Source organism: Phaethon lepturus, unplaced genomic scaffold (assembly GCF_000687285.1).
Source record: "Phaethon lepturus isolate BGI_N335 unplaced genomic scaffold, ASM68728v1 scaffold44104, whole genome shotgun sequence".
Classification (NCBI taxonomy): Eukaryota; Metazoa; Chordata; class Aves; order Phaethontiformes; family Phaethontidae; genus Phaethon; species Phaethon lepturus.
This window is the reverse complement of record NW_010533440.1, coordinates 22,999-35,807: the sequence shown is the minus strand read 5'-3', so window position 1 is coordinate 35,807 and position 12,809 is coordinate 22,999. Positions and strand designations below refer to the sequence as shown.

General features: G+C 45.1%; 1 protein-coding gene across 1 annotated transcript in view; it reads left to right on the top strand.

Moving 5' to 3' along the window:
* Positions 1 to 177: 177 nt before the first annotated feature.
* Positions 178 to 12,809, top strand: part of DMAP1 (DNA methyltransferase 1 associated protein 1) — a 33,409-nt gene continuing 20,777 nt past the window's right edge. The window contains exons 1-6 of the mRNA XM_010285179.1: positions 178 to 334; positions 3,127 to 3,218; positions 3,829 to 4,024; positions 8,375 to 8,533; positions 9,697 to 9,864; positions 11,096 to 11,281. Coding sequence (XP_010283481.1) covers positions 233 to 334; positions 3,127 to 3,218; positions 3,829 to 4,024; positions 8,375 to 8,533; positions 9,697 to 9,864; positions 11,096 to 11,281 — 903 coding nt within the window. The 5' untranslated portion in view covers positions 178 to 232. The remainder of the gene's footprint in view (positions 335 to 3,126; positions 3,219 to 3,828; positions 4,025 to 8,374; positions 8,534 to 9,696; positions 9,865 to 11,095; positions 11,282 to 12,809) is intronic.

The window sequence follows — 12,809 nt, the reverse complement described above, 5'->3', positions numbered from 1 at the left end:
TATATATTTATATATGCGCGTATGTAAGTAGATATACGTGTGTGTGTATGCGTATGCGTGTATGTATGTAGTTATTCGTTGTATCTATATACACACATAGGCGTGTTTGTGTGTGTATGGGGTAGCCCCCGCGGGAGGTGCACCTTAACCTCGACTCCTTGGTTTCCACCTCCCCAGAGCTGGAGGGTACGCACAGGACGGCGGCAGAGAAGGCCAGTGAGCAGGCGGAGAGATGGCGACGGGCGCAGACGTGCGGGACATCCTGGAGCTTGGTGGCGTAGAGTCGGAGAACACAGGCACCATCAACAAAAAGGATATCATCAACTCGGATAAGGTGAACTGCAATGCCCTAAGGAGCCACTGCTTGTCTTCTAGGCACTGACTGACCTGGCATGTGGTGTCCGGGGTGAATATTGGAAACAAGATGGAATAAAGCATGCTCCTACCATAGTCTGTTTATTTTCATGCTTCCTAGGAGTGTCTGGAAATGCCTGGAGGGCCCCACTCCTGGGTTTCTGGTGCTCTTAACTGTGCTGTGGCATTTGGGGTGGTGTTTCAGCTGGAGCTATGTGGTGTCCTGGTGAGCTGGGCCTGGCCCCAGGATATTTTCAGCTGTCTCTAAAATTCCCGTTTTATGGACTGTGAAGTGTGTTTACCATCTAGCCCCCAAGCAGATAAAAAGAATATAGCACAGTCTTATTATACAAGCAAAAAATGTAGTCTGACTTGATTGAACGGTAAATGTCTTCAAACCACAGTACTAGTGCCCATTAAGGGAAGGTGTGCACCTCTGTTTTGGGAGAACTGGGAGGTATTGCCTGTGGGAATATGGGCAAGTTAGTAAGCTCTGTTAAGGACATATGCCATCGCATGCTGTCTTCTGTGTGGTAATATGCTACAGTATGTTGTTGGCTTCTGTATTTTGAATTTGGGCAAGGTCTTCACTGTCCTTTGTGCTTTGCAAGGTGTTGGGAAGGTCAATTCACAAGTAGTTATGAGATGCGGAGGTGCTTGGAAATAAGGCAAGGGAGATGAAATCCCCAGGAGCTCTCTGTAACAGAGGTGGTCTGATTTGAAGTAAAGCCTGTGTATTTGTTTGAAAAAAAAAAAACAACAAAAAACCCAAAAAACCAAACCACCCAAAAAAACAACAAAACAAACACACACAACCACCTCATCCCTGAAGGTACTTCCTGAGTGTCTTTGCCTCCACTGAAACACTGAAATGTTTGTCTCTGAAGAGAAGTGTACTGGTTTCATGACTGCCTTGCTGGGGACAGGACATATAGTATAACTGGTGTAATGGAAAACTGATGAATTACAGTAATTCAGAGGTTGAAATGTTAAAGTCACCAGTTTTCATCTGTGTTGGAGGATAGCATGTCTGGTGAGCAGCTTGGCGGGATTAAGTGGCGCTGTGCCACTGAGCGTTCGGATTTGTGAGTTCTTTGATTGAGATGCTTTTGTCTGCTAGCTAGCAGAGAGCTGAAGGAGTACTGGTGCCTGCCTGTCTCTCTCTTGAAGCAGAGAATAAGATGGGTTTCTCCTCAAATTTACTGTAATGGAAAGAGAGAGGAAGGGGAGGTGCAGTGAGAGGTTTCAGAAGGTGTGCAGGAGGCCACTTATGACCCTGAGTGAAACATTCTGCATTTCTATGAAGTACAGAAACTAAATCAAACCAAAGGTGTAAGCCATTATTGCATGGAGAGAGCAAAATTGCTAATATCAGTGCAGTGCTTGCTCAGGAAACAGATCTGTTCTCAGTTAGAAAAGGAACAGATTGATGTCTTTAAATCACAAGAGAACCATGAAGTACTTTCCAGTCCATTAGTGACTGAGAATGTTAAAGTAAAAATTACTAGGCATAAAAACATTTAAATCTGCAGGACCAAGTAATTTGTTCTCAATTCCTGAAAGAGCTGGTTGAGCTGATCCTGGTCTGCTGATATTACATTTTAATAAACCTGGGAACTTCAGGGGGATTCCAGAAGCCCGTCTTCAAACATGGTGTGTGATGACCCACACGTAGCTGCCTCCGTTGGCCTTACATCACTCCTGGGCAAAGTGATGGGCATAGTAGGAGAAAGGCGTTTGATTAGGAGTGAAAAGGTGCTACTATAATGAATGTCTGTCATGGAGTTTTATGGAAAATAGTTGCAGTCTAAGCTGATAGATTTTTTTTTTTTTAATGGGTTTTTGAATTTGCTTGATAAAGGTGACGGTGTGGATTTAATACAATTTATGATATGGTGTTAGTTTTACTACTGCAAAATAGTCTGATTTAAAAACTGGTAATGATATAGTAAACAAGTAGTTAAAAATAGTGGCATGGTAAGTAGTTATAAAGATGGTACAGTTAGACCAAATGCTCTGGACTACTCAGTAAACTTGGCCCACTTAAATAAAGTGTTCCTTGATAATGTGGCTGTTACTGTGTCTATTTGAATCCAAAACTGATTACTTTATAAACTTGTGTACGTGATATGAGGGGGAATGTGTCTTAGAAACCACCAACTGTGACAGGATTTTAGGGACCATATTGAGTCGTCTACTCTGAATTCCTAGTATGAAGAAGCTGTGTCAAAAAAATTACTTGCTGTATAAATGGGAGAATGGAGGCAGGAACAGGGATTTACTTTTGTAGGTGATACTGGTAGTTTTGACATGGGGCTACTGCAAGACCTTGATCACAACTGGTAAAAACTGAAGTTGCTGCAGAACAAAGTGACAAAAACTAAGAAAGGGTGGGAAGACCTTTCTTAGTATCTTCTCTGAAAGGTAGAAAAACACTTAATTAAATGCATTAATACCTTCATGTGGGGACAGTACCTACCTAGTGAAAAAAGGCTTGGTGCACTAGCCCCTGAAAACTACAGCCAGATGTTCAGCTTGGAATTTAAGTGCATGTTATCAGCAACAGCAAGTGTCTGAGTAGTGGTGAGTGCTATCATTGAAACTGAGCATGCTTTGTCTGTCGATGTCTTCCACCGGGAACTTTCCTGGAGAAATTCAAGGTGTCTAAAACCAGATAAAAGTGCAAACCATCACAGGGCACCAGGTTATGCAGTTTAATGTTCCCTAAGGGATTGCTGCTTCTGAATCTAAAATTCAATTCTTTTCTTTCAGAAAAAATCCAAGAAATCTTCAGAGACACTGACGTTTAAGAGGCCGGAAGGAATGCACCGAGAGGTTTATGCACTCCTCTACTCTGACAAAAAGTAAGAGCTTATGGTCGTCTGTGCAGGTTGTGGGTTAGCATAGGCTTTTTGTGGCAGGGCAGCATCCCCTTGAAACCATGGGCAATCTCACTTCCCAGATTGATTCCCCTTTGTGCTTGGCCCATGCCTGTGCCCTTCTTTCTTAGACAGTCATAGACAGTGTCTCTTGTATCTCTTATAATTTGAGTGATTTGCTTTGTGCAGGAGATGAATTAGGTACAGGCACAACAGTCTAGTGCAGACAAGGCAGTGTTCTTACCCTTCTGTATCTAATACTCTTTTATTTGCAGCTGGGAATAGCACCTGCTTTTATTTCTGCAAAAAGAGTTCTGCTGCAGCCTGTATTTAGCTTGCTATGGATTATGCCCTTGCCCCAGGGGTCTCTTGCATAGTTTGCTTTCCAGATGGTTCTGTTCAAACCCATCCATGCTGTCCTCTGATGCAGGAAGCATTGCAGTCTGGGAAGTGCAAAACCTGGAATAAAGCTTAAAATCAGGTTTTCTCACCCTAAACACTGTGGTGGCATATCCTGCTCTGAGTCCGAAATCTCTTTGGGTTTGTCCTGGGCTGCTTCTTGCTTCTCGTCAGCCAGTGCTTTTCTCCACCACAGGGATGCGCCTCCGCTGCTGCCAAGTGATACAACTCAGGGTTATCGAACAGTCAAAGCAAAACTGGGGTCCAAGAAAGTCCGACCTTGGAAGTGGATGCCCTTCACCAACCCAGCAAGAAAAGATGGAGCAATGTTCTACCACTGGAGGAGAGCAGCAGAGGAAGGGAAGGACTACCCTTTTGCCAGGTTCAATAAAGTAAGTGGGAGCAATTTCAAACAAAAGCATATAAATAGCAGCTGGAAAGTACCCTTCGGTCAGCTTCTTGAATGTCCAGATGGGAAGTTTGTTCTTTCAACAAGTGGAGGTTGAGTTAGATTTGGCAATTGCATTTTAAATTGCAGCATGGCCTGCAGCCATGTGACCACAGACTGTGATGTCTTCAAATCATTCAAGCTAGGTGGGCTCAGTATGTGATGAGAGCTTGCTGGAGCCCCCTGCGTTTCAGGTCTGCAGTCATTGATCCGGTAAGGAGGCACTCTACCATCTAATTTAGTTCCTAACCAACATCCTCCCCCTGATTACAGGCTCTTGGTAGTAAAAGATACTGTATGCTGAGCGAGACATTAAAGTCGTAAGCCTTGTAATTTTGCCCAATATGAAAAAATTCGCTTGAGCTTTGCAGCCAGAAAGCTGGCTTGCAGCCTCCTGGCTAGATTCCAGCACAGATGCTGAATTACGTTGTGTTCCCTCTGAAATTGCTTCTGTGGTATCAGTGTGGTGCAGTACCCTGTTCTTTGCGTCTTATATTAAATTGTCACAATGTGTTGTTGTAATCTCCTGCTGTCTTTTGTCCCAGATGTATCTGCTTTGAGTGGTTGGGGCTTTCATGTGTATGCACAAAGAAAACTACATCAAGATTTATTCTTCAAAGTCAGGACCTCCAAAGTTAGGAAGGGGCAGAATAAGGGTGCTTCCATAATGTAATTTAACCTCCTTCATGATGCAAATCTGAAGGGGGGGAAAAAAAGAAAAAAAGAAATGTGTGCTAACATGATTCCACAAAAGCTCTGCTTGCATATAACTGTATACAATGTTTTAAGTTTGTAACCCATCAAGCATCAGCTCTAACAAAGCCTGGCTTCCTTCAGAGTTAAGTGGTTGGTTGACCTTATATGTTAGAAGGCTCAAACTCTGACTGATGCTTTTTCTCTTGCTGGGACATTGGTAAGAGCCTCCTGTGGTATCTCTTCTCTTATTTCTAGGGTGGAAGTCTGAAGCATGGCTCACTTAGTCAAGGCACCTACCTAGCTGTCTGAGTGAAACTTTGGGAGTGTAATTGTCTCTAAGACTCTAGTGCTGTAACAGTTTTTGGCTGAGTTCAAGTGAGTTTATCAGAGAGGACCACACATGGGTGTTGTAATTATACGATTCTTGTTTCCTTAACTTTATCATGTACTGTGAATTGACAGACAGAAGAGCCTACAGCAAGGCTGCAACCTTTAGATTAGTGGTATGGACCTCTGCCATCTGCACATGCACAATTACATAATATTAGGAGCAAGTTGTTACCCTTGTAGATCCGCGGTTGAGAGGACAGAAGGCACTGATGGGGAGTTTTGCAGATGTTTGCTCTGTCAGAGGAATTTTATTTGCTTTTCCAGACTCTTCTATGGGTTCCTTCTCACATACTTGATACCTCTGCCTAAATCTCTCGCTCCCTTTGGCATGAGCCCATTCTCCTGTGTAGTCTGTCCTGTTGGTTGCTCAAGCTCTTTAACCTGGCTCCTGCATCGCTGCTCAGTTGCTTTGCCTTTTGTCTGTACTTCCAGTCTCCAAACCAAATCCCTCCTCTTCATTGTGAAATCCAAAATGTAAACTTAGGTTTCACAGTGTACACTGAGCCTTGGTCGAGGGTGTGAAAGAGGAATATAAAAGCAGCTTCACTGGTGTCAGAGCAAAGGCCTCTCTTAGATGATATTTTGTTTCTGGCTATCATTAGTAAAGGCTTAGGGGAAGAGCATGAGAATGGGGCAAATATAGAGCATTTTTTCCTAGCTCCTGGTGGTCTTTGGTTTAAGGATTTCTTAACTTGGAATTTGTGTTTAATAATTCTTGCTACGTACATCCAGGGCAGAAAGCTGCTTTATGAATATCCCACAGTAAAGAGTTCTTCAGGTTAATTTTGTATGGTGTGCAAAGGTGCTTTCTTCTTTTCATTTTAAACTGCTGCCTTGGGATTTCATTAGGTGCCTCTCAGATCTTGTGTTACATGACTCAGTAAATTGTTCTTGCTGTCTACTGTGTTTTCTGTAATTTGACATACATCTGCCCTTCTGTGCCCTGTCTCACCTTTGTTGTTGTCAAATACCCTTTCTTTTGAAATGGGTGGACTAGGAATGAGTGTTTCACTTATAGAAGTATGGTGGGTTTGTACATTGGCTGTCTTTCTCTTTATTTCCCTGATCTTTTTTGCTGTTCAGTTTGTCTTTTCACCACTACTAGACATTGTGCTGATACTTTCACAGAATTGTCTCATGGCTCCAGGATCTTGCCTGAGCAGTTTCAGCTAATTTAATGCCCATCATTGTGTGAGTTTATAGTGTGAAATGTAGGACTGAGAGAGGTTTTCTGGGCCATTCTTGGCTCTTTCAGGTCCTGCACCATCCAGTCCCTTTCATAAACTGATCAAGTTCCTTTTAAAAAGCACTTGGATTTTCCTGCCCGTGTGCTTTCTTGGGAAGCTGTTCCGGACTGTCTCTGCGGCATTTCTCATTTCCAGGTTAAATTTTCCATGTTAAATAGGCATTTCTTTGCAAGCCAATTTCTTTGTCCTTGTTTCAGTTGTTGTTTTCTTCTTGTGGGTATTCCTTTAATTCCGTCTAGCATACTTGAAGCCTGCAGTCAGATTCCCTTTCAGACTTCCTTTGCTTGGCTCCTTTCTTTTCCAATCTGCTGTGGGAAGACAAGCTCCCCACCCCATTTACTCATCCTCGTTGCTCTTCTCTGTAGTTGTTCCCATTTCAGTTCATCTTTCCTGAACAGGGATCAGTAGAGTTGTAGTTGCTATTCCTGCCAAAGTCATCTTGTGCAACTGAAATCCTGCCAGTTTCTGCTGGAAATCCCTCCCTGGGGACCACATTTGCATCTTCATGGCTACATTGTATTTGAACTTACAGTCATGCCATGGTTGGCTAGATGTTTCTATCTGATGAGTTCCTACCTTCTCACTACTGAGCAATTCTCAGCTGAGCAGCTGTGAGTGGGGCTGAGGAAGTGTTTTGGTGACTACTCTTTGCTCTTGTCCCATTCTCTTCTCTGATCAGGCATCTGCCACTTTCCTTCCATCCACTGCAGAAGGCCCTGCCGGCTCTTTTCATGTATATCTGTTACTCTAGAAATGTTGGACATCCTTACAGTGTCTAGTAGGTTGGCTCTTCTTCTGGTGGAAGTCGTACCTGAAGGTTGAGCTGCAGTGCATCCCAAAGGGATATGCTTCACGTTTAAGCTTCTGTGTCAAAGTGATGAAAGAAGGGCAGTAGACCTAAGGAGGCTGTTATTTAGAGGCTCACAAATGCTCCTCTGAGCTATATGGAGTTCATGAGGATGGTTTTTCTCTTGTAGGACTCAGGAAGGAATAGAGGTGTTGAAGCATGTGTGCTGCTCGCATGCACATGGTGTTTTCTTCTGGTGACTGGGCTTCCTCAGGCTGAGCAGAGTTCCACTGCAGGAGTGGTGGGAAGGGGGTAAAGGAGGAAAGCACAGGCTTGTTTGCACTTCTGCTTTACCATGTACTAGGACTTCCCCTAATACCGTATTTTTACTGTTCCTTTAGTACTCATGTGACACTTGTGTTCTGGATAGAGCCTTTGCAGAGCAGTTCCAGGCTGAGGACAGTGGTGTGGGTTTGGCCTTTTAGGCACCTGGGACACTCTGATTTGGCCTGTCATTTGTCCCTGTGGCTCTGCTGGAGAAAGGGTGGATGAGGAAGGAGGGACAAAGTTGTTTGCCAGGTTCATGGCCCTCAATTATACAGCATGCAGCCTTTCAGATCTTCATGGCACTGTCTGCACCAAACATGGAAGAAGTGGGTTGTGTATCAAAGTAGAAGGTGCGGTAAAGGCTCCTTGCCTTTCCCGTTCTTCCCATACGAGTGAGAGTGTCCCAGCCCAAGTAAAGAGTCGACTGCCAGAGCAGTTTATGTCAAGGTACTGATGCTGCTATATGGGAGGAATGCAGGGAGGCTGCCTGAACCTTGGTTTCACTGTTGTGTTAGCCTGATAAATTTGAAACGTATTGTCAGGATGTGGGTTGCTGACTTCTGCCTATGTCAGCCACCTGAAATAGGTTTCAGCCTCCCAGGCGAGTTCCTGGTGGGCTGCCCAGAAGGTCATGTGTGTGGCCCTGAGATCACACATTGCTCCTTAGCAAGTCCTCTGCCTGCTTGTCATGTTTCCTACCAGAACCCATTACTCAGGGTCCTGGCAGCCCCCTCCTGTCAGTATGCTGTTCTTGCTCTTGGCTCAAGTATCTCGGCCGTTACCAGCTGGCAGTGAGAAGGGCAGAGAGTAACAGGAGAGATACCATGTTTTTCTTGTCTCTGCATAGACGGTGCAGGTACCTGTGTACTCGGAGCAGGAGTACCAGATGTATCTCCATGATGATGCGTGGACCAAAGCTGAGACAGACCACCTTTTTGACCTGGCTCGGCGTTTTGATCTGCGCTTCGTGGTGATTCATGACCGCTATGATCACCAGCAGTTCAAGGTGAGTCCCAGGGGCCAAGGTGCTGCTAGCAACCTGCTGCTACGGCACGTGCAGGGCTTGCTGCACTGCAAAGACCAAATTACCCTTTATATCAACTTAATTAGGGGAAAATAATGAATTATTGGCAGCAAGGAATATTGAATTTCCAGCACAGGGCATTGCTGCTTGCTTTGCTTGTAATTAAATCCACTGTGACTTGTGCTTATTCCCTGTTGTGTTTTATTAGAAAGTTAGGTTTACCCCTGTCAGGAGAACAACTCATTGTTCCTTGAAGATAAGCTAGCTGTGGAGTTTGTTTAGTTGAGCAGGACAGGTGTCCTTGTCCTGGATTCCAGTCTGTGCCCTGGGAGAAGGATCTGTTAACGGTCCCTGGGGATTGGGATTTTTCCCTGCTCTTGACTTGTGGTCTGACCTGGTGCAGGTTTCTGTCATCTCTGCTGTGAAGCTGGGACCATCAGTGGTCTGAAGATGCAACCTTGGTGTCATGATTGTAAATCTCCTGTAACTGCTGGTTCCATGCCTCCTGGTGACACCGGGGAATGTTGTGACTCTTACAGAACAGCTCCAAATGCTGGAGCTTTTTGTTGTCCTCTGAAATGCTCATGTGAAGAGCCTGTAGTAAAGTGAAATAATAAGAGTCTGCCCAGCTGGGCAGCCCAGACACCTTTGGTGCTTGGAGTAAGGGAACACAGCTCAGACTCTATGTATAATGATGGGTAGTGAAAGGTTGGAGCCGATACCTTCTTGTTTATGGTTTGAATGGCCATTGTCTGGAGCAGCTCAGAGACGACCTCCTGTGTGTTTGTCACAGTTTCCTGTTTGCAGGTTTTCTCCTCTTGAGACAACTATCCTTGCATCCTTCCATCTGGGAGTGCTTCACTGCTATTTTGTCTCTAACCCTCGGCTGTATTGTTGGACCCTCTGGTGGGCATTTTTAAAGCAGTAGCTGTGAACCCATGATAGTTAATTCACATGGTTCACTGAGAAACTTGCCCTTCCCTGTGGTTGCACTGGGACTGGCAAGGCTCCCTGCTGATCTTACTCCCAGGCACTGTATCTTATACCCTATCCGACATCCTTCAGCCAGTGGTCCTTAGCTGGCTACTGCACAAGGATCTGCTTGGTTCTTCCATAATGTTGTCCTCCTGTGATGTCTTCCACAGAAAAGATCAGTGGAGGACCTGAAGGAACGATATTATCACATCTGTGCCAAGCTGGCTAATATTCGTGCAGCTCCAGGCACAGACCTGAAGATCCCAGTCTTTGATGCTGGCCATGAGAGGCGAAGGAAGGAACAACTGGAAAGGCTGTACAATAGGACACCAGAGCAGGTAACTTGGGGAAGAGAGCATCACTGCTACAAAAGATTTATGATAAGTTGAATCAGTAGGTGGATGAAATAGGCCAGAGGGTGGGAAAGGGAAATAAAGACTCGACAAGAAAAGAACAACATCTAAGTACTGCTTTTGTTGTTGAATTTGTGTCATTTTAAAGGATACAAAAGGTCAGTAACTGAGAAATCTGACTATAGAGGAGAGAGGGCTAGGTGAGCAGAGTTATGGTCTCTGGTAACTGCCAACACCACCTCTGTGACACTTACTATACTAGTCCTCTGATAGAAACAAATTCTCAGATCAATGTCCCTGATCCCTCTCTTATGAGTCTCAGAGTCCCATGGGGAGAAAATTACTTCCTTGAGAGTAAAAATCTTGCCAGAAAACATAAAAGACTGTAAATCTGCATGTTTAGTTCTCCTCTTTGTTGAAGCTCTGTAACAGTCTCAGGGTTTGGAGGTTAAGGAACTGTGTGTCCGTCAAAGGCTGGGGGAGAGATCCCTTTCTGTTGGTAGTTCCCTCTAATGACAAGTTAGTATGTGTAATGACTCTGCTTGTCCTTCCTACATTGACAGGTGTGCTGGTACGAGACATAGCTGCTCTAGGTTCTACATGCTATGTCTGGGAAGGGGAGCTAGCTTTTCACAACACTTCATTAGCAACTACAGTATATTTGGCATTTTTTACTCTTCTGAGAACTTGCTCCCTTTGTCTGGAAGTGGGATTAATCATTTATGGATGCTGCTGAAGGGTGCCTCATGGATGTTGTGATACAGAATCACAAAATCATCAAGATTGGAAAAGACCTTTAAGATCATCAGGTCCAACCATCAACCCAACACCACCATGCCCATTAAACCATATCCTGTCTACACGTTTTTTGAATACTTCCAGTGATGGTGACTCCACCACCTCCCTGGGCAGCCTGTTCCAATGTTTGACCACTCTCTCAGTAAAGAAATTTTTCCTGATACCTAGTCTAGACCTCCCCTAGTGCAACTTGAGGCCCTTTCGATTCAGTACCTAACAGTTTCTAGACTGGCATTGCCATGGATGCAGGGTGAGGCTGTGGAGCATAATGTGCTCTGCAAATCCAAGATATTAGGCAGGGGAGGTTAAAGTCATTCCCAAGCTGGCCCAGAGCAGAGCCGTTACCTGTAGATGGCCCCCTTGCCTTGCTAGGCTGCCTCTGCTGCTCTGATTGCCTTTTACGTGCTCTGGTCTGCAGGTGGCAGAAGAAGAATACCTCATCCAAGAGCTCCGCAAAATTGAAACCAGAAAGAAAGAGAGAGAAAAGAGAACCCAAGACCTGCAGAAGCTCATCACAGCTGCTGACACCACCACTGAACAGAGACGTGCCGAGCGCAAGGCTCCCAAGAAGAAGCTGCCACAGAAGAAGGAGACGGAGAAGCCTGTAAACATTTCTCTCTTCCCTCCCCCCCCACCCCCCTGCCCCGCTTATGCTCTGGCTGGGTAACATGTTTCCTTCAGAAATCCTATTGGGATCAGGCCCTCAATTTTTTGCGGGGGAGTAGCTGCTGGCTGCTTTCTGGCAGATGCTTTTTCGGTTATGTCTTTTGGAAGGCAGATTGGTCTAAGGCAGCCACTGTCAGAGTCCTCTGCTGTGTTCTCTGTCTCTCTTCCATTTGAGAAATGCTGGTATAAGTCCTGTTTCCCTTTTCCTCCCTGAGAAATGGGATGAAATTATACCAGACATTCGTGCTTCATGGCAGGGAGAAGCATCTGTCTCCCTGCTTTTCCCAAGTGTATTCCAGTACTGCTGTGTAGGGTTGTCTCACAAACCTGTTGTCTTTCACCTGCTGCCTTTTTCTAGTCTAGGTTTCCCTTTCCTTCCCCAGCTCTGGGTCTCATCAGTGTCTCCCCAAGCTCAGTGCATGCCCTTCTCTTGATCCTCAGCTGTGATCAGAGCAGCCCTGCTGAGGGACTCTGGCATTCTGGGAGCTATTGCTTCTTACTTCTCCTTGAGCTGAGCTAAAGTCTAAGGAGCCCAGAACACAGGTTTCAATTCACATTTGATGTTACCTCAATTTCCCTTTCTGGAAAGAGGACAGTGTGGGCTGAACTAAATTTAGCACCATCAGCCGGAAAGGGCTGTCACAAAATCTCAGATGTTTCCAGTGAGTCCCTGGGAATTCCTGTCCTTCCACCTTGTGAACAGAGAGCACTTGTGCCATTGTCCTCCAAAAAGGTCTGTGCAGGGAGGGGAGAGAAGCAGTGAATGCTAGACACTTACTGCTTGATGAAGTGTGCCTAACGGCCACCACCTCCTTAAAACGTTGTTTTGGTTTCACCCCCACTCCTCTATGTAATTATTGTAATATCACTGGGCACCTTGTGCATTGAATTCCCTTGAGGGTTGATCTGGTAAAGCTCAACCATGGCTGGCGTATTTTCCTCTGAAGAAAGCAGCTCGGTGGTGGTGGTAATGCAAAAAGGATGGTGATGGAGAATGGGTCTGGAAAGATGCCAAGGATGCCAAGGTGAGGGAGTCCAGTCCTAAATATTGCCTGTTGGCTGGTGCCTGTCTACAGGCATGTAGTGGATAGGCACGCCAGGGTGGGCAGAGAAGCAGTTTCTGTTGTTGCACTAGCATCATTTCAACCATGACAGAGTCCATTAGGAGTCAATTACCAACTATAGCTGGGAAATGTTAAGAAAAAAATTGCATTTTAACTAAGAATTTGAATCGGGAGCTGCATCAGCATCATTTCAACAAAGGAAAATCATTTACCAAAGAGTCAATTGAGGTTGAAGCGTTTACAGCATGTACAGGCACACAAGGCAAAAGAACCCATTTAATTGCTTATGTGCTGAGCGCAGTCAGAGCTGTCTCAGCTAAGCCAATGATGCTGATTTACCCTCACTGCTTGTATCAGGGTGTTCAGCAACAGGCTGGGGGGCAGAGTTTGGAGAGTCTGAAA